The 26,159-nt window shown below is 34.5% G+C and overlaps 1 protein-coding gene across 2 annotated transcripts; it reads right to left on the bottom strand.

Annotated features, from left to right (window-relative positions):
* Positions 1-6,775: 6,775 nt before the first annotated feature.
* Positions 6,776-23,132, bottom strand: LOC119077052 (putative uncharacterized protein DDB_G0282133). Of its 2 annotated transcripts, none has more exons than XM_037184182.1 (7): positions 22,788-23,132; positions 10,191-11,185; positions 8,155-8,422; positions 7,777-8,092; positions 7,599-7,713; positions 7,383-7,535; positions 6,776-7,266 (listed from the first exon to the last, which is right to left on the bottom strand). In XM_037184182.1, the coding sequence occupies exons 2-7, from the start codon at positions 11,086-11,088 to the stop codon at positions 7,028-7,030; spliced, it is 1,989 nt and encodes a 662-aa protein (XP_037040077.1). In that variant the 5' UTR covers positions 11,089-11,185; positions 22,788-23,132; the 3' UTR covers positions 6,776-7,027. The 2 variants fall into 2 exon arrangements, with proteins under 2 accessions (XP_037040077.1, XP_037040078.1); XM_037184183.1 differs by lacking the exon at positions 22,788-23,132 and adding an exon at positions 17,706-18,313.
* Between the last annotated feature and the right edge of the window lie 3,027 nt (positions 23,133-26,159).

The raw sequence follows: 26,159 nt of genomic DNA, 5'->3' as shown, positions 1-26,159 counted from the left end.
AGGACCAGCTGGTGCAAAATAACGTATGCACACCAGTTCGTTTTAGCGATTGTATGAATATTAAATACAAATACATTTGTAAACAGGGCTTATATTCGCAAAAATATTTTCACAATTTTCTCAAATTTTTGTGAGTTTTCGGTAGAAGTTTTTCACGAAAATTTGAGAAAATTACAAAAATTCCCGAAAGGCACTGTTTGTACGTGGATATCGAATGTGGAACAAGTTGGATTATCTTTCGTTGTGGAAAATACTTTTCTAATCAGTCAAGTATTATGACGCTTTATAACGCTCTCGTCCGAAACAGATTGGAGTATTGTTCATCATTATGGAATCCATTCTATCACAACTCAATCGACCAAATAGAGCGAGTCCAGAGGAAATTTTTGAGAATGTTTTTCTTCGAATTCAGCATCGAGAAACAATCGTATGACAAAAGGCTCAAAGTTCTCAAGCTGCACTCGTTAGAATCCAGGCGATTGGAGAACGACGAACTGACTCTTTTCAAACTGGTTCATCACCGCGTCGATTCGCAGCTTTGCCAACAGCTTACGTTTGATAGTCGTTGCAGATCTACCCGGCAAAAGAAACTGTTTTATCTTCCAAACTTCAAGACTAATATACAACGTAATTCTCCATTATAACGCCTGCAAGAAAACCACGACACTTATTTTCGCAGGTTAATTTGATGGACGATCGGTTTTCGGTTTTCAAGAGTCTTGTCAAGGATCGTTTCGATTTTTAAACTTTGTTATTGATCATTCCTGATTGTACTTTTACATCGTATGAATTTGCTATGTTTTTTGGTTTATGATTTTCTTAATGCTTCATTGTAATTTGCCGATTGACATATTATTGGGCTTCGACCTGCCTGTCGATCGTTAAACTGATAAAAATAAAATAACATTCTATATAGGCACTTGATTGATCTTTGTTTAATTGCCTGAATTTATCAAATAAAATATTGTGTTTTTCTTGCTGGTGCTTTAAAAAAGGCATAAAACCCAGGGCTTATTTTAGAGAATTTTAATTCTGAAAGCTCCGAAAATTCTGAAAAAATTCCGAAAAAGTTCTGAAAAATTCCGAAAAATTATTTCAGAACTTTTCGGAACTTTTTTGGAATTTTTTCAGAATTTTCGGAGCTTTCAGAATTAAAATTCTCTAAAGTAAGCCCTGTAAACACCAGAAGTTTCCTGATCGTCACCGCTCAGGCCAATCAACTTTTATTGGAGAAAAACCCATTCTGAGCATTTGGGTTCATTTTCGTCAATTTTCATTGGACCTATTCATCCACAAAGTTGTATACCTCATTTTTTGTGAGAAGTTTCGCGGCCAATAGCTCGAAGCTCGCATTTTTCACAAATTTTAGTAACACAATGCATTTTTCACAATTTTGTTACCACAAAGATAGGTGTAAAAAATGAAGAGAAGATTGCGAATTTATTCTAGTCAGATTTTGCATTTCAGGCTGTAATCAGACTTCTTACTTATAGTAGGTCCGAGATTCCAAATTTTTATTTTGACGAGTGGGGACTATGTTTATTTTAATGTGAAAATGTTTTCATTCTTAAGAAATCATGTAAACTCATTGCACACTTAAAAATTATGGTAGAAATTGCTGATATTTGTAACATGTACTTTTCATCGATTGCGGTCGATTACAAATAACGCGGAAAGATTTAAACACAGTCATTATAAGCTTTTAAAAGAAAATTATTTGTTTACTCCTCTAGCTTTCGAGACTTTAGACTGCATGGGACCTGAAACAAAGAAATTCATTGAGAAATTAGGAAAAATTATGATGGCCGCTTCAGGGGAATCGCGCTCAATGGATTATTTATTGCAGAAAATTTCAACTGCGATACATAGAGGCAACGCTGCGTGTATTCCCGGGACTTTGGGACCGGATAGAGTAGATGATTTCCATATGTTGTAACCTTTGATTTTTAAAAAGATCGTTTTTTTACGGACTGCGTCATTGTGAGCAGTCTTTACTTTCTATCATATTCTGATGGAAGACTGGCCATAAATTCACGATGGAAACTTGTAAAGAATACCAAATTTTTGAATTTCATAATTTTTCGAATAAATTTTTTCAATTTTGTGCTGTAGGACAAGTAGGACGAATTAGGACAAATGGGAGGCCTGTGAAATCTATTATCAGCCTGATTCGAAAGTTATTAAACCTTATTCCTTTTACAATTGGTAAAAGCAAGTCAATTTCCAAGATTTTGATGACTATGACAGTTTAGACTTCGATGACTGTACTGGGGTTCTAGACGGAGTGATAACAAAACACAGCAGACTTTTTCTATAGATTTTTACAAGTTCTTTTAATAGCTATACATTTATAAATAATATAAACATTTAAATTCTCAACCAAAATTATTATAACTAAAAAACTTAAAAATTAATTATTTGCCTACAATAAGAACTAAAATCAAATCAAAAATTCGCTAGACGACGTTTTCTATCGTAAAACTGTTTTCAAAACAATGTTTCATTTGATTTTTCATTCCATTTAAATTTTTGATTTTACTTATTTTCTTCTAACATTTTCTACCAGAGTCAATATCATTGGATAAAAACATTTCATATCTAGTGAATTGGCTATGACAATCGATAAAATGATAATTATCTCTTTCGCAAAAATGTTGCCCTCGGAGACGCTTCCTCTGCCTTGAAGGAACGTATTTAAGTTGATTTAGATTAAGTTAAGTCAGATTTGATTGAAGTTAAGATTGAATCGAGACGGTAAGTGGAACTAAGTGAATTTAAGTTGCGCTCCTCTTCTTTTAATAAATATTTTTTTCTAAATTTTTTTTTAATTGTTTAATCTCTGTCATGTAATATTGCAAGTTTCTGTTTTAATGATCAGTGAATGAACAAACGGAAAAAACGTTTGAAGGTCGACTGAACGAATCAGGAAGAATTTTAGTAAGAAATATTCGGTTCTGTTTCTATGGGACAAAATTCCCATATTTTTTCCGATTTAAAACTAAAATTCTCTGTCAAATACTCAACAGAACACACAGACTTTATCCTTGCTTCGTTTCGCTGTCATTATTTGACACTTTGATTTGTGTTGATTTAACGCTTCTCTTCCTGAAACTAAACCTTAAGTTGCGGTAGTTGCTTTATAAAAATGGTTGAACGTCCGTTTACACGTTACAAGTTTTGTCAATTTTGTCAATTCAAAACATGTTTGCTATGTAATAGTAGATTACGTCCGTGGGTCCAAATTTGTATTTTGACGAGTGGGAATACAGGTACTCAATTATATTATGACTATGGGATTGTAGGATTCATTCCTTTTACATCCTACACACTTCCCACATTCAATTGAACCAACGAACTCAATTTCATTTTTGATTTTGTCGATTGGCACCATTGACATACAAGTGGTTAGTTCTCATTATCTGCTTGTGGTGGCACCATATACTTTGCGTGTCCAAGCATTTAAAGAAGTACTAGGTAGCGTCAATCAAAATTCTAAAAGAACAGTTTAGATCACATCTGATTTGATCGCAAAGGCAGTAAGCAATTTAGAAGGTTTTTTTTGTGCATTATATGTATTTTACATGCTACATGCGTCGAAAACGGTACTTTTCATGTTTCACGCACTAATTTCGACTTCCAAAAAGCATGCAAAAACCACTCGGGATAAAAAGATGAAATGTCTCGTTTTCGCGTGTTTATTGACCTCGGCTACGCCTCGGATCAACAAAATTCACACGAAAACTCTACTTCTCATCTTTTTATCCCAAGAAATGTAAAATACAAATGCTTTTCTGATCTTTCAAAAACATGAGAAGGAAATTCGTGTCAAATTGGAGAAATGTAAAACGCTAAAGAAATACATGTAGAATGAATGGAACGAATTACATGAAGAAAACCAACAAAAGCGTTAAAAACGTATGTTGATTGTTGAGTTTAAATTGGACAAAAGAGCAAAATTCTAATCATAAGATGTTGTGCAACAAAATGACGATCGGCTGTACCTCCACCGCTTTTGATATCCGCCTTCTTGGTACATGACATATGCAAGATTCTTTTCATAACATTTTCATTGTTCATTTGTCAACAGATTGCGAAGTGACATTTCAGTTATTTTTAAGCTTTTCTTGATATCGCAAAAACTGCAGGTTATTTCATTATCTTTGGGAACACGGGTTCTCCAATTCAAATGAGTGATAGATCGTTGGATTCATCTTTGAATTCTAGAGAAGTCACATCTTTAATTTTTTCGATTGATTTTGTTGTTTTCGGTGCAAAGTGTTCAAAAGTGAAGGCTTGTCAGAGGGTCCCGTGAACAGTTTTTCATCAATAACTCAAGAAATAATTATTGTAAATCATTGTTATGCTGTACTAATGTCGGTCATGGGAAGACGTACTACAGGACTTGCACTGGTTGGTGCAAGTACATCCACAAAAGTTATGATAAAAACATTTTTTTTGACCTTATTACGTTTTACCGTTTTATTTCTTTTTATTGACAAGCGAAAAAAAAGACTGCTCACCAAATATATAGTGTTCAGAGAGTCCACCTTCTCTGCAAAATTGATGTTCCAAGGGACTGACTGTGTAGTGTTGTAGCATGTCACCCACTATTGTTCCACATATATAAGATCCCAGTACTTCTGTGTTGCAAGCCTACAAAACCTGCAGGTCTTCGGAAAAAGGTTGCTGTAAAGTTGAAAATTTTAACTTTCTTTCTAGGGCTCTACTACTGGAACAGCGTCTGGAAGTGCAGTCATTTTTATATACTTTTTTCCTTTTTCCGAAGACTTGCAGTTTCTGTAGGCTTGCCACACAGAAGACCTGGGATCTTATATATGTGAAACGATAGTGGGTGAGGCAGGCTAGAACACTACACAGTCAGTCCCGTGAAACATCAATTTTGCTGAGAAGGCGAGCACTATATTTTTGGTAGGTCTTCCCAAGACCGACATTAGTACAGCATAACAATGGTTTTAAATAATTATTTCTTGAGTAATTTCCGAAAAACTGTTCGCGGGACCCTCTGACAAGCCTTCACTTTTGAACACTTTGCACCGAAAGCAAACAAAATTAATCGAAAAAATTAAAGATGCGACTTCTCTAGAATTGAAAGACGAATCCAACGATCTATCACTCATTTGAATTGGAGAACCCGTGTTCCCAAAGATAATGAAATAACCTGCAGTTTTTGCGATATCACGAAAAGCTTAAAAATAACTGAAATGTCACTTCGCAATCTGTTGACAAATGAACAATGAAAATGTTATGAAAAGAATCTTGCATATGTCATGTACCAAGAAGGCGGATATCAAAAACGGTGGAGGTACAGCCGATCGTCATTTTGTTGCACAACATCTTATGATTAGAATTTTGCTATTTTGTCCAATTTAAACTCAACAATCAACATACGTTTTTACCGCTTTTGTTGGTTTTTTTCATCCAATTCATTCCATTCATTCTATACATGTATTTCATTAGCGTTTTACATTTCTCCCATTTCACACGAACTTGCTTCTCACGTTTGAAAGATCAGAAAAGCATTTGTATTTTACATTTCTTGTGATAAAAAGATGAAAAGTAGAGTTTTCGTGTGAATTTTGTTGATCCGAGGCGTAGCCGAGGTCAATAAACACCCGAAAACGAGACATTTCATCTTTTTATCCCGAGTGGTTTTTGCATGCTTTGGAAGTCGAAATTAGTGCGTGAAACATGAAAAGTACCGTTTTCGACGCATGTAGCATGTAAAATACATATAATGCACAAAAAAAACCTTCTAAATTGCTTACTGCCTTTGCGATCAAATCAGATGTGATCTAAACTGTTCTTTCAGAATTTTGATTGACGCTACCTAGTACTTCTTGAACTGCTTGGACACGCAAAGTATATGGTGCCACCACAAGCAGATAATGAGAACTAACCACTTGTATGTCAATGGTGCGAATCGACAAAATCAAAAATGAAATTGAATTCGTTGGTTCAATTGAATGTGGGAAGTGTGTAGGATGTAAAAGGAATGAATCCCACAACCGTAGTCATAATATAATTGGGTAACTGTACCGCCTTCCCCGTCTTTGCTTAGAAATATGTTGTTTGACTAGCGGAAAGTTTGTAGCCATACGATTTGACAAACAAAATGTTGTAATATTGTCATTATTGTGCTTTGAAAAATTACTCTTAGATATTGTGTGTATGATGCAGGGCCTATTATTTAATTACCCATGAAAAAAACCGAAATTACTTAATTTTCTGACAAAATTACCGTAAAGTAAGATCGGTAATTTTATCAGTAAATTAGAAGATTTCCGTAATTAAATTGATAGTTTAGGTGAATTCGGTAATTCAAATTACCAATAATAGGCCCTGGATGATTTTAGCATGGACATACAAGTCTGAAACGAAATTCCCGCGGAAGAATCGCGGCCGTAAAACCACAGAAGTGAAAAATGCAACCGTTCGTTTGACGGCTTTGTCACAGGAATCAGTAGAATTAAATGAAAATGACAAGTGGGTTGAATGGGCTAGTATCATTTCGACGCTAATTGTATTTTCGATAAAATAAAGTTGTCAACACAAGTCTCAAATTTAAAAACCAAGACAATGTTCGTTCAACTGCTAATTGAGATAAATCAACAGAATCAATCGGAATTGATTATAGCCTATAATTCGAAGCGAAGTCAATTAAAATTAAATCGTTTGATACATTGTTTTTGTCACTGGGAAACATTCGATCGGAGACAAAATTTCTGACTTCTGAATAAAATTTAAAACTAAATCGTCAATTTAACGTCAACTTTTAAAAAGCAAAATGATCATTAAAATTCTGTAAAAAAATATGATTAAAAATCTAAAATTAGCCCATTATTATGTACAAATCAAATAAATTAAAAAGAAAAGAAAAAACTAATAATCAGGAGATTCTACCGTATGGGTATTCTGTTTACAAATTTCGATCGAATACCGCCGTTTGCGGTCCGATCACCGTATACTCCTTTCAAGTAAAAATTTGTATTTTCCTTTTTTCTTCTGATTATTGGTCGTAGCGTCTCACTCGAACGCGCTGTTTGTAGTGGTATTCCTTTAAGTATGACTTTAGTGTGCTGGGCAGAGGTAAGTCATTGACTCCGTCATATGTTGTACTGCTTACGATTAACGATCGGCATAGCTGCTGTAGTGTGAAACAGAAATTACGGTTTAACGGTTGGGTTAGCGCCGGTTCGAAGAACATAACGCAGGCCGGATCCTTGTAATGTTCCAGTAAACCAGTAACTGAAAGGCGAAACAAAAAACAAATTTTAATTACGAAGCTTCTTAGTACACTGACAGTCAGTGAATGACTCTATAATGCTCAATGAAATCTTCAAAAAAAAGGATCGCATAATTACCTTCGGGTGATGTAAAGACTCCAGGATCATGGCAGTCGAAACTGAATTTGTGATTGAATTGTTCAATGCGGGCATGCAACGATCTTCCGTACTTCCGGAATGATACGGAAAATAGGAACTCTTCTTGCGCCGAATCACGAAGCAAAAATGTACCTACAACGAACGAACAACTGTCAATGCCACATATTCATTCGATCGAATCAATGTGAATTTTACCTTCTGGTTTCCCTTCCAGCAATCGTTCCGCTTCGTAACGATCCATTTTGCCCCAGTAGAAGCCACAATTTGTAATCTTTCGTAAGTCAGGTACAAGACAATGAATAAAATCCACCTGAAAAGTGAAAACGTTTTGGTTAAATAAGCTCAATATTACTGCAAGCAAGCAAACATTTACCTGAGAGTGTATGACTCTCGGCTGTTGATCAACCGAATTGAACAAATTATTGGGAAAAGTGTCTGAGGTGTTTAAAATGCTAGTGCCGTCAATATGACCATCTGGTATCGACCGTATCGCATTCATTATGTCTCTATCATCGGCGGAGCAGGTAGATAAACGATTGTCCAACGATGGATCAGCAGCCACATAAACCGGATCTGTGCAAATTGTTCGATATCCCGGTGGTGGATCCACACCTTCGTGTATTTCACGGGCACGTTGCACTCGAGCTACTTCGTCACAATCTTCAGTTGGATATTCTAAGGGATTGAATCTGTCGATGGAAAAACGTTTAGTAAAGCGTTCGAAAGTCCATTCTGCAACTTGAACACTTACTTTTCCATGTCCAGCAGTCTTTTTACCGCTTCAGCTGCCATTCTATGATCGCTGTGTGCCCTGGTATCTGAATGCCTAACGATAGAGTTGTTCGTGTCCGTCGAACCGGTTTGCCGTTGTGACCTGGATGACGACGGCTGATGTTGCTGCTGTTGTGGCTGGATATGTGATGATGATTTCGGACTCAAAATTTTGACGCAGTTAAATTTCTTCGACCAATTGGTTATTTTGCTTTTGGTCTCTTTGTCCTTTGGATCCTTTGTGCAATCTGTGAAATTGCAATGACAGTTAATTAGATTCTTGTTTCTGTGAGGCTATATGGAACGGTTTAAGAAATTGACAACACATTTTATGAACTCAACAAAAGTGTAATTTCTCTTTACTCTCAGCTTACGAAATAAAATGGAGTGACGACTGTACTTCGAATTCCCGGAAATGCTGTTGGGTGCTACACAATAAGCGACTGTGGATATCGATTCGTGTTTTTTACACCCCTCACAGCACCCAATATTTTCTACATTCCTAAGTTTATATGGAAAAATATTTTCCTGACATTAAAATTATTCATGGCTGGCAAAGCTTTACAATAGTCACGTTTTCCACAGAATTTATCTGAATTTTTTATTTCCACTATGTTAAAGCATTTAGGGCACATTCTTCAGTATCATTTCACAGACACTTTTAACATACTTTATCTAAGGAGAGTTATAACTATAACTTTAATGAATATCGTATCAATAATGAATCCCCACATACCGTGGCAAAATGCTTGGATTCAAAAATGTTCTTCATGCGTCTTAAAACTGATAGTTTGATCTCTTTTCATTAATTACCGCAAATCTATCCCTTCAGAATGATTCAATAAACAAATGGACATTGGAGTGCATCAAATATTTCGAAATTCATTTCACCTATCCATCCACCAACCATCGGAAAAGTGACCACTTAAAACATTGTAGGAGAGTTACTAGAACCGAGGTTTGTTTAGATAATTTAAAATTTCAGAAAAAAAATTGACGCCTTTTCCAAGTACAATTTAAATACGTTTGTCATCCTTTTCCCCATTTGTAAATAACAGAAAACGAAATAAAGCCAAAGATTCCAAACATTTCAAATTAAAAATGAAATTCAAATATCGTTTTCCTTCTCGTAAAGCGACTTTATAGTCTTGTTTACTTCGTGTTTTATTTAAGTATACAGCAAACGATGTTCATTTCTTATTACAATAACTATATGCGTTCAAGACATATCAGATGCCCGAGTAAAAGAGAAAAATTATTGGCAAAAGTTTTCAGAATTTGCACATAAAACCAAGTCATGTGGTTGAAACGACGACATCAAGTGCCATTGAAATGAACACAATTTCAGCGAAAGAAAAAAAAAGAAAGAAAACGGAATTTAATCCCACGTCGAATGGAGAATAGAATTTTAAAGCGAACCGTTCGACGTCACTATATCGAACGTTCCACATTATTCATGGAAAAGTTTTCCAATTGTTTTCCAAATAATATTGAAAACCATTTTCAATTTAAATTATTCTGTACAACCGACGGATTCTTTTCATTCTGTCTATTGATGAGAAGATAGTCGTCCACAACGATGTCGATGGATGCATAAAAGAAAATTTTCCGAGAAATGTATTTCAGTTATCCTATTTCTATGTCAAGGGAAAAGTTTTAATGTGTAATGAGAGCGTGAGACGAAATGCATCAATAATATCGGGAAAATGTATTTTCGTCTGTCCTGACGACACATTCAAGGTTCTCTTCCACTTTAATGAATGTCGACTTCATTCAAAACGAGCGCGCATCGAACATTTTCTTCGTTGCAGATAATTGTCACACAACATTAAAACGAATCTATAAAATCCACTAAGTTGATTCAGTGCAATAAAAAGGTGTGTTCTGACTAGTGAAACGAAATTTCCGCTTTTCTTGACCTCATTTCAATTTACGATATTCGTCAGTTCGTTCGATAAAACAGTGTTGCACAACATAAACTCACCCCGAAAGGCAAAATAAAATTTTGACACTCACCATCATTCGATGGAAGACCCATTTGCATAAAAGAATTGGCCAGCTCGCTATCGCCGTTGGTGAGGAAATTTTGTTCGGTTGCAATCTTATCGCTAGACTTAATTGGAGCCATCGGAATATAATCTGGCCCTTTGCTTGTGGACGGTGTTGTTACTGTTGTTGCGTTATTGGCATTTGGATAAATACTGGAATTGTTCATAGTTTTTGTGTTCGCTGGCATACTATCAACGAATTGCTGATCCAACGATGACAAAAGCATCGCATTTGGGATATTTCTGATGTCACATCCACGATGCATCATTAAATTGCTTCGTTTGTAATTGTTCACACCGATGTTCTTCAATTCCATTTGTATTCGATCGGATTCTGATGTTACGTTATCACAGATGGCTGATGCTTTTCCCTCCGTTTCATTGCGGCCAATGGCATCGCTGTTTATCTCATTGTCGTTGATAATATTGTTGTTGATGCTGTTGCTGGAACGATTATTATACTGATTGCGTCGAGCTACAAACGTCGTACTATTGTCATTGTTAATTTGATTAATCCGGTCTTCAAGATGCTCAATTTCTTCATTCTTCATTTTATTGGATTGTGCATCCGGTTGAATATACTGATTTTGTGGTGACGGTAACGTTGTTATCGTTGTGTTTTGATTATTAAAACTTGGGTTTGTTGATTGGTGTCCATTATTATCGTTACAAGAGCACTTACTTCTTTGATCGCATTTCACGTTTAAATTATTTGTTAAATCTTTTGATTCCATTTTAAGCATACGAATTTTAATGATGATTGAGGATCGTAACGCTGACGCTCGTTTGCTCGGTCTATCTTTAGCGCGTTTATCGTTTTTCGGTAAAGCTAGCGGTCGCTGATTTTTGCTCTGCCGATGACCCATGTGAGATGAATATCAATTAAAAAATGTTTCCGGCTGGACAATTTTGGTTATTCTTTCGACAGTTCCACTGTTGATGCATTTTATTGTAAAATATTGTCTGGAAATGTAAAGAAAAGAGTATGTTAAGAGCGCACTTCGATTCAATGGGAACTGGGAACTAATGTTTCAAAACAATTTTGCATTGAGACCATTAAATGATTTGATTATAACAACTTTAACCAGTTAAAATAAATGAACTTCAATTGTGGTGGACATATATCTTATATGTGAAAGATTGGAACAGACTAAATAATTCACTTTATAAGATCGCTGGAATCAGATAACTAACAACGATGTTCGTCACACAGCTATGCAGTCCAGTTATTTATTTAAAATACTACGAGCACATATGAATCCCAACATATTTTAATGTTCGGGTTGCAAGAGAGCACAAATGAAATTTCCATAAAAGTAAAAAACGAGTAACGCAACAGTCTAGTCTGTATAATAATTCGTAGAAGTGTTGTGACTAAATGAAACCCAATTTCGAAATGAAAACATTTCAGTTTCAACAGACTAAAACGTAGAGTCGATGACACACTAACTAAACATTCCCTTCTGCTGTTTACTAAATCGATCGACAGTTATATAGAAACATATCTTCCAAAAACTTAAGCCAGTCAGAACAGAAAAAAAGACTCATAAAAACAAGAGAAAATAACACAGAAGAGGTCGAGAACACTGCAAAATTGCATTTTCTCAGAATTTTAATTTGTTCATCCAAAGTGAGACAGAACAAGACAAGACGAACGAGGCAAATATGTTAAAATATAATTTTACAAGAGCATTGAAGGATAGCATACAAAATTGATTTATTAGGCAGGCAGTTTGAAACAAAGTGGTGTTGGGTAAAACGGTTCGTAGAATAAATAAAATAAAATTTGAAATGAAACTTTTGTATTATCGTGACTAATGAATCAATCAAAATGTTTAATTTTCTGCTGGAAGAATTTTTTTTTTTTCAAATTTACTCACTCGAAGCAATTTAATTGCACAGAACCGATTTTACGTATAGGTTTCAGTCTTAAACTGTTATTTAGGTAACCCGATTGATTGGTTACGGTGGCATTTTAACATTTTTCTTTATCGCAAAATCAATTTCAATTATTTGCTGATTAGACGTTAATTTTCGCACGTTGATTGTTCGAACAAAATAATCAGTGGGTGATTCCTCGAAACGACAATTACGATCGACGGGTGTTAGAGAGAGGTGTGAACATCACCTGTTATATATAAAATAAAATATCTTTCGATAAACCTGATTCCGAAAAAAAATGTTGCAATCAATTCCGTTGAAAACACTTTTATTCGAGAAGATAATCATTTTACTGGAAAAAAAGTTCTGTGACGAGCTTAAAATTCAATTATCTCCAGTTTATTCAATCGTAACGAATTTCTTTTCCCCCAATCCATTCTTTGAAGAGTAAATTCTTCTTGGCGGAATTTCGTCATATTTATACATTTTAAGCTACTCCTACGCACAACGAAACTGACTACCCAGAAGTAAAACAGGCAAAACAAACCGTAGCAAAGAAGTTATAACCAAAAATTATTAAAAAAGAAATTCTGAGAAATCTATCAATTGTGGAGTCGTTTGATATGCGAACAATTCAAGGCCCTATCTATCTTCATTCATTCTGATACAGACTGGGGACCAGGTAAAATAATTACTTAAAAAATGATGTAATCCGAAGTAGTATTTCCAATGAAAAATACCAAGATTAATGAAATGTGTCATTGACAATAAAAGGTTATGCACCCAACCTGGTAATTCCATCGTACTTAGATCGAATGAACGGGCTGTAATATGAATGAATCACATAATTTACTTGATATTATAAAAATGATAAAAACTTTAGTAAATGGCAGTTATTTTGAGCGTCTTACACACACGCTTCTCTAATCAAAATTTTTCTTCAGATAAAACGCAAAAGATTCCTATTGTCATGTTCAGTGATGAATTATATTGGAACACTGGAACACTGGTTATCTGTGTCGTCGCTGCGTCATTTTATTATTTGGATTTTTTTTCAATTATTTTATTGAAAATTGTTATCTTACATTGTACGTGGTTGTGTTACGTTGCGTAATTTTAGAAATGTACAGTGATGAAATCACGACATTTTCGGGGAAATATTTAAATCAGGTAGGCTTATATGAACATAATGTCGTGACAGAAATAGAGTTTTAAATGGAAATTTGGCATTTTGTCTGGCGAAGCCTTACTAATTTCTAAATTTGGAAAAGTTGGCACAACAGAACTCGAACAAAATTTAATTCCACTTAACGATATACGCTACATATATCAACAAGTATAGTCCTTCCCGAGCTAAAATAAACATTCGAATGTTATGATTGTTACATTTCCAGCGACGAATTCTTTAAAATCCCATCATCCTTGAAGTTCAGCTTAATAGTTGTTCATAGAACGATTTTCAATCAGATTCTGGTGTTCAGAAGGTTCTCGCAATTTTGTCAAAGTCGAATTCAAGTGTTTTTGAGTCAAGTTCAAGTACCTCAGATTAGATGAAATAGGAAAGTACGACACTATATAATGATTGATCACAACAAGATAACGTCCACGTTTGTTTTTGCTGTTTCGAAGAAATAATTACAACATTTATCGTTGGAAATTATTAAAACTTAGCATGATATACGCATTCCTTATTCCAGTATCACTTTTTTTGTACAGATACGACGAAATTCCAAAGCTTAAATGCCTAAAAAATCGCTAAATAAAATCGGAAGACGTATAACTTCTCTTGGTGAGGATCTCTCAATTAAAGGTGAGAATTTTTTCTGAAAAAACAGAAGACCGAAATCGGACGCATTTCTATTGGAATTTTTTATATGTGCTCAGTAAGGTATTCGACTCCAGAAGCCAAAACGACGTTCAAAAAAATTCTTCGAAGCTTGTCTGGCTAGTGTGAGGTGATCAAAAACCGAAAACTTGCACTTTTCTTACAAAAATTTCTACAGTTACACGAGCCGTACAGGGTCGAGTGAGGTGTCATTAGAAAGGTAATCACATGTACTATTGAGCCGAATAGGGACTGATTGGATTTAAAATTCATCCACACTGAGATATGTGCAGTTGACGTTTTCAACCGAGAGACGACTGAAAACTTACAATTTTTTTTACAGAAACTCGAGGTACACGAAACGTACATAGTCGTGTGGGGTGTCATTAGAAAGGTAATTGCATGTACTTTCAGGGTAAATAGGGCTTATTGGAGTTTTCAAGCATCTACGATGAATTATGAGAAGTTGAAATGTTTAAGTGCTTATATTGAATCGAAGATGCTAACAAACTTCCGTAAGCTCTGTAAGGTCAAATCCTGAGGTTAACACAAACATCCAAAAACTGTAATTTTCAATTATTCGCCTAAAAATTTTTTTGTATTCGGTAAACTCTGAGAAGTTCCCTTCATAAATAATTTCCTTGCTGTCATCTTTCCCAAAATCCACATTATCGGAAACCGAGTGTCAAAACCGTAACATTCTTGAAACACACCAGCAAACGTCATGGTTTCTTTAGAATACTTTTTGCAGACGTAACCAAATTCCAAATATCACAAACGTAATAGAAAACCGCAAACCTTTGTATGTGTCCAAAAGCAGAACAGCAATAATGGCAGAAAGTGTGTTAAGTCCTGAAAGGGTTTTACTCAATACATTGAGAAAATTATAACTATTCGAACAGGAAGCGCTAAATTCGTTGATTAACGACGCATTATTGCATTAAGGTGCAGACCGTAAACACTCAACTGTTCAAAAATGTCTGGAAGCCTTTGTTAAAATGAAATACTCCCTTTGCACGTAACTGATTGTGTAACAGGTTCGTGGAAAACGAGGAAAACATGAAGAAAATCTTAGATTAAATTATCTGGCAAAGCTCGTTCTTCCATGGAAACTTTATTCAGTTGCACATCTTCGTTAAATGAAATGTTTGTTACATAACTGAAACCCTATTACTACTACTAGACTCTCCACTTTCAAGTATGAAAATCAATTTGAAATCCATTACAAAACTTTTAATTACCGCATCTTCAATGGATATAGCAGGAATGTTTACCAAAACCTACAACTCATCTCGCCACATTATGTTGAAGGGCTTTTCATCCACAATTTAAGTCGACTTTTAAAAGTTTTAATGCATTTCAGCGCACAACTAATGCTTTTCAATTCAAACTTTACTGTTTATGATTTTTCTCGATTATAAATCTGCTACTTTCCAATAAGCAATAGCACGTGGGGTGTAATGGAATTTTTCAGTGTTTGTGTGCTTACAAAATGTTGTAGATGACTCAACTAAACAAAACTATTCATGAACTCATAATTTTCTGTCAATTGATTTACGTATGCGACATGTGAAAGAAATCCGATGACATGTCAGTCACTATTCCTAATTTCGTTCAGATCATTTCGTGAGTAAACCAAGCTAAAATTGTTGAATGAACACGACTGTGCACGTTTCAAATCTATCTTATTAGAAGTAATATACATACACGGCCGTAACTGTGTCATTATATTCAATCTATACAAAGACGAACCTATAGCCGAATCTCAATATTCGCAGAATTATTTCGTATTTCTTTCTTCAACGAGCAATACCAATGCAGAGTATTTAGTGTAAAATGAAGAAGCGAACGTCATACATAAAATATTCTAAGTATTCGTCGATATCAGTGTATATATGCGCTCGTTGTTTAATTTTAGCACATTTTTCAAGAGCAAACAGGCAATAGAATTATTATTGGGGCTAATAAACATTTTGTTTCGCATGAACTCTTGAGTTTATCTGAACAATTCCTGGAAAAAGAGCTGCAAGACAATGAAGGATGTGTTAACAGAAATTTATAGACTATACTCGGAAAATTGATATTAAAATGATCTCTTCAGTTACCGTTTATAATCCCAAGAATTCACTGATAAAATGAATTTTACAGTGAGACAAGACACGATAATGGAAATGTTTAGGCTTACGTCATTAACATAATGACTTTTATTAGATCACACTGATACAGAGGACCGCAGCCGCAGCTATAAGTCTTATGACGACAATGTAAAATTCCCAGTAAATTGTCATGCATTAAGAGAATTAAATTTAAAGTTTGAGAAATGAATTCCGTATTGTTTTGTTGTAATTACGTGGTCTGGAAATTTTTGAGAAACGAAAATTTTTTTGACTTTCAGCAACAAACGTTTTCTGATAGTTGGAGCATGGCTGAAGATCTCTTTTCCCTAAACTAATATAATAATTTCGATGAAATTGAAGTGGAGGGAACCGACAGCGAGAACAAGATCAAGTACAATTAGATTATAAAAACCAACCGAAAGAATGTGATTAAGGCGGTTATTGGTATTTACGATATTCGAGAGATAATTCTGTACTAAACAATTGCAAGTTGATTTGGTCTTTTCAGCATTTGGTAGGATTCGAACGCACTCTTTGCCTTAAGTTTGTACTGCTAAGGTCTCATTTAATCGAAAATTCATCGACAATATTTTCAGTAGAAATCTTTCCAGAAATCGAAATAGTTATTTATACAACCGAGTGATTATGCTTTTTTAGGCACTAGATGTGAAGATTGCCAGGTCGTAAGCCGAGTGTGACAATACACATCGTGTGCCTAAAAAAAGCATTTATCATCTAGTTGTGTGCAACGTTTCTCGCAATAAAGGCAACGGAAAGTGCTACGTTTCGTCACTTGTTGCGAAAATAAAAGTTTTTGACACAATTTGCCAACACTAGCTGTCTAATGTGCGCACCATTAACGATAGAATTCATAAATCATCACTGAATACTGCGTAGGTCACGACCACATTCCTCATTCCAGAATAAAGGCAGTGAGAGAGAATAGTAAATTATAGAGTTCACGTTTTCTTCAAAATTACTAATTTTCTGTGCATGTCATGTCTGTAATGATGTCAGATTTTATAATATCATTTTCATAAACATAAACAGCAAGGAGTGGCATCCCGTTGATTTGTATATGGCACGGAAAATGAGTAGACAACACTTGTTGCGTTTGTGACATTTTCAAAACTTGATCCTTTTATCAAAATTGTGTACACAGAAAGCTAACACACACCCCCGGCTGAAATACTGAAACACATAAACAATATCAGGTTTAAACGCTCCAACACAACATTGTCGTAAACCATTTTTTTCCCGGAATTCATTTAAAACAAAATCGAACCAAAGAAAATAAATTTCAAGTTAATCGACCTCATTCCGTGGAATCGTTCTCCATTCAATTTTTTGATATTTTTTCTGTCTTTTCAGATTTTTGTTACAAAATGAAAAAAAAAAAATTGAGCCGCTGAATTGTGAAGCGAAACAATTTTATAATTAGACGAGGATGATAATTTCGTTGTCTCGACATTTTTGTTAATGAGCGAATGTTTGCAAATCAAATTAATCGCCGTGTGTGTTATATTATAACGTTATGGATTCGATAGAAATAAAAAACACACGACATCAAAAAGAACGAATGGAATTAGTGGATTGCAAAAGAAATGTGACATTAACAACGAAAAATGTTTCTCTAAATTAATTTCAAAATTTATCTCACCTTTTTACATTGAAAAAATCAAGTTAATGATACAGGCGTTGAGGTTAATGGAGTTTTGTGCGGTGAAACACAAATTTTTTGAATTTTATATAAACGTCGATCACTCTGCACATCAGTCAGAAAAGTTGAAAAGTGAATTTCTCCTTAAATTCGAATTTGATTGTTTAACAATCTCGGATTTTTGTTTTCATATAACACGTCCGCATATTCATACAAGTAGTTTTTTTTAAATTTCTCTCTAATAAAGTCACTACGAATTGGTTTCAAGATGAATTTTTATCTACGACAAACACGAAGAGTAAAAAAACACCTAAACTAAACACATACACCGCATATTACAATAAGCTAGCGAACGTTTTTCACTTATATTTCTTTCAACAATTTTATTATTTCTCTTTTATGAATAAACCAATTTCACAAGTACACCTCACCGTAAAATTGTTTTTTTTTTCGACATACAAAAACACAATATCCAAAGAAAACCTTTTTTTTGTTCAAAACTTAGTCGTTTTCTGTGAAATTTTATTTCATTGACAAAATGTTATATCTCTCGTCCGATTTATGAAGCGAAACAAGAAGACGTTCCAGCTCAGAGAACGGCTGAACTACAACTAACGAAAAAAAATGTTGATTTTATTGAACACATTTTTCGTCTCGGCAACGAAATTTATCAAAATGTATTGTGCGCTGCTGGTGTGCGGTTAATTCGTTGTATCAACAGAAAATTTCAAGTGAATTTTGCACAAATATTTTTACACGTAAATTTGTTTATGGAATGGTTTTGTATTTTTGTTGTATGTTATACGTAGAACTCATTTCGAATATAAATTTTGTGGTTTTAATTATTGTTGATTTCAGAATTTGCACGTTAAACTTTTCACTGAAATCACAAGCCTCAACAATACTGAATAAGGGAGCAGCCAATTATTCTAGGAAATAGAGAATTTTAATGGAAAACCAAATTGCAATTGCCGTATGTAGTTATTCAATCTTTTCATTGCAATGGAATATGAATAAACATGCATGGTGTATATCTGTTTTTGGTTATTACACACGCTAACAGGCACTTCATAATTATAGCTAGTTACCTGAGTATGATTAGTGGGACACCGAATATTTGGTTGATTGATTTTTATTGAGAAAAATACGTCTGAGAAATTAGTGACTAATTGTAATTGAAAATAGGGACCATTCAGACCTTAAAAACTTTTGAATTTCAGTTTCTTAATGAGGAAGTGTACATTGAGTATTTTAGGTGTGCTTGTCAGCTTGATTTGAGGTTAAAATACCAAGACACCATTTATATGTGCCCTGAAAGATAACAGTCCCTAGAAGCCAAACCTACTATCAAAGAAATTCATCGATGCTTGTGTGTCTAGTGGAAGACATGCAAGTTTCTTATGGAGTTCTTTCCAGATGCTTGAAAGCCACATAGTCGTGAGGGGTGTTGTTGGAAAGGTAATTGCGACTTTCGAGACGTTTAGGGTTTTCATGGGTTTACAATTTACCACACTAAGAGCAGTTTAAAATGGGGGAACTTCTAAACGTTACTCTGTAATCGATCGCTGTCAGCTTTCTAACGACACCAAACATGTACTTTTCGTATCTAGTTCTTTCTAGATGCATGAAAGCCACATAGTCGAGAGGCGTGTTGTTGGAAAGGTAATTGCGACTTTCGAGGCGTTTAGGGTTTTCTTGGGTTTACAATTTACCTACACTAAGAGCAGTTTAAAATGAGGGAACTTCTAACGGTTACTCTGTAATCGATCGCTGTCAGCTTTCTAACGACACCAAACATGCACTTTCGTATCTAGTTCTTTCTAGATACATGCAAGCCACATAGTCGTGAAAAGTGTTGTTGGAACGCGACGTGTAAATTTGAGAGTAGGCTCCTCTACTCGAAAATCTACGAAGACGAAAAAATTGTATTAAAAAAAATCTGCGGAGCATGTAATTACGTTTTCGATATCAAATGTAAAATAATGAAATTCTGAAGTTTTGGCTTCTATTGACCAAACATATCAAAAAGTCCGCTGAAAAATGCGTCCGATACGTGCGAATAGTAGGGACCATTTTTGACCGATAAATGTTAATCTTTTGCCTGGTTTAGAGCCTTTGAACAGACACATTCGCTCAGCGTTCCTTGTTATGGTTGTTACTTGTTGTTTATCGAAAAATTACTGTTCAGCTGCGAGTCATTGTTCGATCTACTTTTCATTTATCGAAAAATTACTGTACAGCTGCGAGTCATTGTCCTAACCGATGAGGACAATGACGACACAAAACATTTTACAAAATTTTCCATGACTTAGACTATTTTTAATTGAACAAAATCATTGAGTGTCGAATTAACCGTCAAAATAAATTGATCTATTTGAGAGAAACACTAATTGGTTTACTTCAAGTTTCGTCTGAGACGCACTTAAGTCAAGAATTTTCATTCATCAGAGTGTACTTTATCTATCACTGAAGCATTATACATTCCTTATCCACAAAGTACGACTTGTTTAGAAACATCACTTAACATTGTCGTTGCTACGGTGACTTCAGCAATATCAAAATCGCATTTTCTACGTAAACACACAGTGGCTGTGTTGTTGTTATATTTGCTTATAGTTACGAACATCGTCAGCACACCGGAAATTTACAAGATCTCAGCATTCTTAATGACTTAAAAAGCTTAAGTATTCAACACATCTTCATCATAATGATTTTTCTTTTCGTTCCAACGCACATTATAATTTCTGTACTTTAAGGCTAAAAATAGACTTCGTACATTTTTAAAGCATAAGGAACTTTTAGCTATATTTATACTGATAATACAACACCATTCTGGTTTCATATTTTCGATGATGATGATAGATGGCATGATGATGTAATTAACACATCGCACGATGTAATACCTGTTAATACTCGGCGAGAGAGTTTAAACATTGAGGAAGTAGACGGTTTTTTTTTAAAGCGTGACTCATAAAGCATATTAAGTAGAGAGGCATTATTTTGATATAACACATCTATCAACGTTACATACCGTTCGCGGTAGATATACAATGGGTACAAGAGTTTTTGTTTCACTCGTAGTCAATTACTTCATCTCGTATACACATTGATGGTTTGCAACAATAGAAAATTTTCAATTCCAATAAATAATTTATTTCGTGTGTTGCTGGAAGATTTTCAATTATGTTTAAGATGGGAAATGGATGGACATAATTGTAAGAAAATGGAAAATATTCCGAATGTATTGAAAATCGAATGTGAGCTAGTTGAATCAATCAGATTAAACTAAGAGTTCTTAAAACTCGAATGTAGTAAGAAGAAAGTCAACATGGGTTTTAAGCACGGAAGTTTAAAATAAACCAGGCATGAGGAGCGGTTCATTTTTGAAACGTCAAATAAGGGTCCTAATACTGTATGAAAATGAACTCAAATGAACACTGACACAAAATGAATTAATTTTATTCGTAAAATATAATGCAACTAGATAATTCTGGTCCCCAGTCAAATGAAGCGCTCCTGTCTGGTTTATTTTACTCTGTCGTGATTCCCACAGAAAGTAAAATCTCTCAGTAAAAACTGAATAAAACTAGGAATAAATCTGTTCAGACGAAAGGTCGTAATAAAAACGAACATCTCGACCTAATGTGACAGAAAACAATTTAAATTGTCGAAATACATTGTCCACTTCATCAGTCGATCTTCTTCACTTCGTCAACTGATCGATTAATTGGCCAACTGATAAGTTGATTTAAGCGACAATAATCAATCAGTACAATCTGTTCTACAAGGTCAATTGGTTCAGATGTCGCGTTAATTTAAACCGAAGATTTATCAAAGTCTCCATATCTTCACTAATTGCGTTGTTTTTTCTCTCGAGCAAACAACTAACACATTTGTGCTGGTAATCAATCAAAGATGGAATTTTCCATGCGAATTTTCGAATTTAGTTGAAATTATTTCACATGGAAAATGATTTTCTACAAATAAATTGGAGTCAGTGCCACATTTTCTTGGGGATCACCTTAACAGTGAACATTTGACCAAAATGATCCTTTAATAAAACCGTTGGATGAAATACGTATAGAAAATAGGATTCATGCAGTCATACGACTTCCAGTAGTAATTGTCTACAGTTGCAACATTGTAAAAATTAAATGCAATTTACTAAATGAGTAGTCCGCGAATCGGCACACATTTTATAGCGCAAAAATAAATTTTTTCTTGACAAAATACGTGAGAGAATTCAGAACATTCGAAAATATTATAACTGTCTCGATTGTCGTTTGCGGTGCACATTTCTTGGCGATTCATTGAACTTTTGATTATTTTCATTCAGTCAGAGACTATACAAAAATATTTTCATATACTGAATTGAAATTCATTCCAATCTGCTAAAATGTGTTAACTGACTGCTGACCTGACCGGTTACATTTTTAATAGTGCATGCAAAATTCTACGTTAAAATTATTTATACATTTTCATTCATTCATTCATTCATTATAATTATTCCAGCCATTTCATTGATAAAATGTTAATTTTTACGAGCAAAGTGGAAGAGATAAGGCAACACACGATAATGAATGTCATTATTTGTGGAAATAAAAACATTATTTATTGTTATGATTATATGTGCCATTAAATAACATTATTAAAAGCATATCCCAATGTTTCATTTATCCAACGAAAACACACATTGAAACAACTCAACGCATATAAATATAAAATGCCGAGAATCATAACCAGACAAAACATACACAAAACATCTTCGCATCTCCTAAAGTGGCTAATGTTTATGGACGTTATGATAGAGGTAAAATTTGCAGTTCTTCCTCTGCTTTTAAAATGAAAAAGTCTGTGGAGATCGTTCTTCCACCAGTCGTGTATTTGTAAACACACCAATACACTCAAGCGAAAATATACGAAAAAAAAAGGTTGGTCGGCCATGTTGATATAATTGGTGTGTGTGTGGAAACAGTTCCAAGAAGTAATTCCACAATGAACATTTTTCTCAGAAACTCAATTTTTTTTTAAATGCGACCTAAGAAAATTGATTTTTTCGAATAGAACTACCATTCCACTTACCATTGATGGCTATTTGATGGAAATTCAACGATGGTCTAATGTGTGTCCTCAATTATGTTTACATAAACATGTAAACTATCCACTCATCACTTTTTTTTTGCTTTAATTTTAAGGTGTAGACCATGCAAACCAAATTGTCAGTAAATCATTTACATGGGGTGGTTGCGTCGAGTTTAAAACACTTTTCGTTGCTAAAATTTATACACCAAAATACATGTTTCACTATTAAAATTAAATTTAAATCTCCCCGTAGGTCATTAGATATTACCACTTATAGAAAGTTGTGCAATTTTATTGTGTGTGCCCTCATATGAGAAATAATTGTGTTGACGTTTTTCGTAAAATTTAACTTTGTACTAGAGGCATTCCCACACATTGGAGTAGAGCGAGGTTAAAATTTTACACATTACGCGCATTACGCAATAGTTATTTGTGTGACGATTGTTTTTAGGCAATTTCGCGAGTGAATAAAAGTGCCTAAAATCAATCGTCCAAAACAGATACTCAAAAAAAATTTCATGTAAGGGGTCGAAAACCCGAGAAAAATCTCGAAACTCCCTCATTTTCGGCCCCGACACATGAAAAACAATTTATTTATTCTTGTTGAATCATTGGCATCACAGGCAAATGAGGGTAAAGATGAAACAAATTTGGCAAATGCAAACTCTAGCTTTTTAAACAAAAAATCTGCTGAAATAGTCGGGTAGGAAGTGACAATGCTTTCATTACACTTTGTCAGATTTCATAATTTATTTTCTGTCTTCGTTGTCAATAACAGATGATTAGCCGTTTTAAATAGTATATTTTAACATATCCCAATACACACAATGTGTGTAGGTACACCGAGAACGAAGCCAGAGAAGAGTATTCAAAATTACACAGCAGAGAAAACTCAGACCTCTATTTTATGTTGAGCCGCTGTCAGTAAACTAGGGGGGCAAAAAGGCAAGGCTGTATACTTTGGGGAGGTCACGCAGATCGCCATTTTATTAGATACGCGGGAACACACCTTTTCCATACAAACAAATTCACCAAAATTGAATTTGTAAGGCGTGGTGAATTTTTTGTATGAAACGTGGTGTGTAACCCGCGTATCTGCATCTGCGTGACCTCCCCAAAGTATACAGCCTTGCAAAAAGGGAGTTCATTCAACGATGATATGGCAACGTTGCATCGTTGGAAGTTTTCACGTTCAAGCTCTACCGGGTATGTGCGCAGGCACCAATTTGTTATGTTCAAGTCAAGTCGAGTCAAGTCAAGTCAATGCGCTGCTAAAATGCGTTAAAATAGATGAAGAACGAACAGACTCAGAGATTCCAAAACAACTACTTGTTACTTAGATTTGTCCATATAGACGTAACCTCATCAATATTTATATAATATGAAAACTGATCTCTATGGATGAAATCGTTTGGCCAGCGAAAATTCGTGTTTACAGTTGCTTGAAATAGACCTATTGTTCCAACATTTGATTTTCATTTCGTACAATAAATACCAAATTCCGTAATAAAATTGACACAGCTGGAAACAAAAAGTGACGTCAACGAATAATGACGTCACTAGAAACGAAATTTGACGTCACTAGGAACGAAAAGTTATGTAGGGTAGTAGGGTAATTTTTGGTAAGAATAGAAGCCACTCCATGGGTGGAATTTGTGTCATGTATAGGTACAAATTTAGGATTAATAAAAGGATTTTTTTTAGAAAAAAAAAAGTTATATCACTAGGAACGAAAAGTGACGTTACTAGAAATGAAAAGTGACGTCACTAGGAACGAAAAGTGACGTCACTGGGAATGAAAAGTGACGTCACTAGGAACGAAAAGTGAAAGAAGACGTGAATAAGTGGTTGTTTTGACTCTGTATCTGAGAGAGTACAACGGTTTTGATCGGCCTGAATGAAGATTAAAAAAAATAGAAAAAGAATCAGATTTTATTTCCGATGAAAACTCTAGCTAGGTCCGTATCTTCGACATTATGACACGGTAAAAAGTACTATCCGCTACCGTTCCTACCGGTTAGAAAACATTTCAGACATACAACCTAACAAAACCAAACATACTAGTATTTACCAATAGTCGTTTTTGCAACCTGACGTTTGACAATCTAGCAGCACTGAAAGTTCATTCGGAATAAATTTTTGTTACCAGTGTCCGTTGTAAATAAAAACCAAAATCGAAACAAGAAGAAAAACAAAATAAAAATATGTGTGCATAGTTTCGGTGTGCAGTAAAAACAGAAATAGTTATATGCCGCTAACCCAAAGATTATGTAAGTGTATTTTTAGGCGAAACCCTTCAAATTGAATCAAAGAGTTTCTTGGCGATTTTATAGGTTAGATTCACTTAATTTGTTCCGGTTAGAAGTCTCTTTTGTACCTTACGATAATAATAAGTTGCATGCGTTTGTCGATGAAAACCAATCTTAACATCAAAAATCGCGAAAGAAACTTTTTCTTTTGATGTAACCTAAAAGTCGTCTAACCTTTTTTGTAATAACTTTAAAGACCCGTTCGTATCGTCAAAAAGAAGTCAATTTAAACATCTTGAATCTTATGGTTTCGTCAAGTCGTGACTGTTTGAGTCGATTCTGAGACGGTCAATGTAAGTATCAGAGTTCAATATGTTCTCACAGCCTTTCCTAATTCACTTTCCACTAATCAGGTTTAAAGTCTCGTTCTTGAAGTTCAACAGAGTGGCAATTTCAGTGGCCTTTAAAATCGATTGTCAGACAACAAAACATATGCGTGGTCTGGTCATTCCTTTCGTAAATTCGTTGTTCGAGGATACTAAATTTTATCATTTTGATGTAAGTAGTTATATCTAATAAACAAATTGTACTAATGTGCAATATCATGTATATGTTCAACAGTTAAAGATAATCGTATAAAATATTGGAAAATGGGAACATGAGAACGAACAATTGAAATGAAAATGGATGTAGAAGTCAGATATTAAAGATTTACTGAGCAATTAGTTATCGTGTTGAAATAGACGAAATACATTTGAGTAAGATGCTTCCTCCCTCCCATAATCACCATTATGCTAGAGAAAGAAAACTTTGCCTGGTTTGATGTATTAACATGTATTTACATTTCAAAGTTATTAACAATGGTCGGAGGACACAAATTGACTAAACAACAACAAATGTATACAATTTTATCGTAGAGGTCGTTATTATAATAATCGTTTTTCTTCGATATGGCTGACATAGGAGCCAAATCTGAGCAAATATTGAATTTTTGTCGAAGGACCGAAATAAGTCTTTCCACATGAATTCTCAAGTTAGCAGTTTCTCTTGTGTGCTCAACGTCCGTCGGGGCCAATTGTTTAACATTTTTGACAAAGCAAGGCATACGTAGAGAAGCCCCGGT

Source organism: Bradysia coprophila, unplaced genomic scaffold (assembly GCF_014529535.1).
Source record: "Bradysia coprophila strain Holo2 unplaced genomic scaffold, BU_Bcop_v1 contig_232, whole genome shotgun sequence".
Classification (NCBI taxonomy): Eukaryota; Metazoa; Arthropoda; class Insecta; order Diptera; family Sciaridae; genus Bradysia; species Bradysia coprophila.
The sequence above is the reverse complement of the archived record's forward strand: the minus strand, read 5'-3'. Positions and strand labels throughout refer to the sequence as shown.

Excerpts from the sequence above, each read along its gene's own strand:
- LOC119077052 (XM_037184182.1), bottom strand. The coding sequence starts at position 11,088 with ATGGGTCATCGGCAGAGCAAAAATCAGCGACCGCTAGCTTTACCGAAA. Across the intron at positions 8,093-8,154 it reads AGACTGCTGGACATGGAAAA|ATTCAATCCCTTAGAATATC; the intron begins GTAAGTGTTCAA and ends TTCCATCGACAG. Across the intron at positions 7,267-7,382 it reads AGTCTTTACATCACCCGAAG|TTACTGGTTTACTGGAACAT; the intron begins GTAATTATGCGA and ends TTCGCCTTTCAG.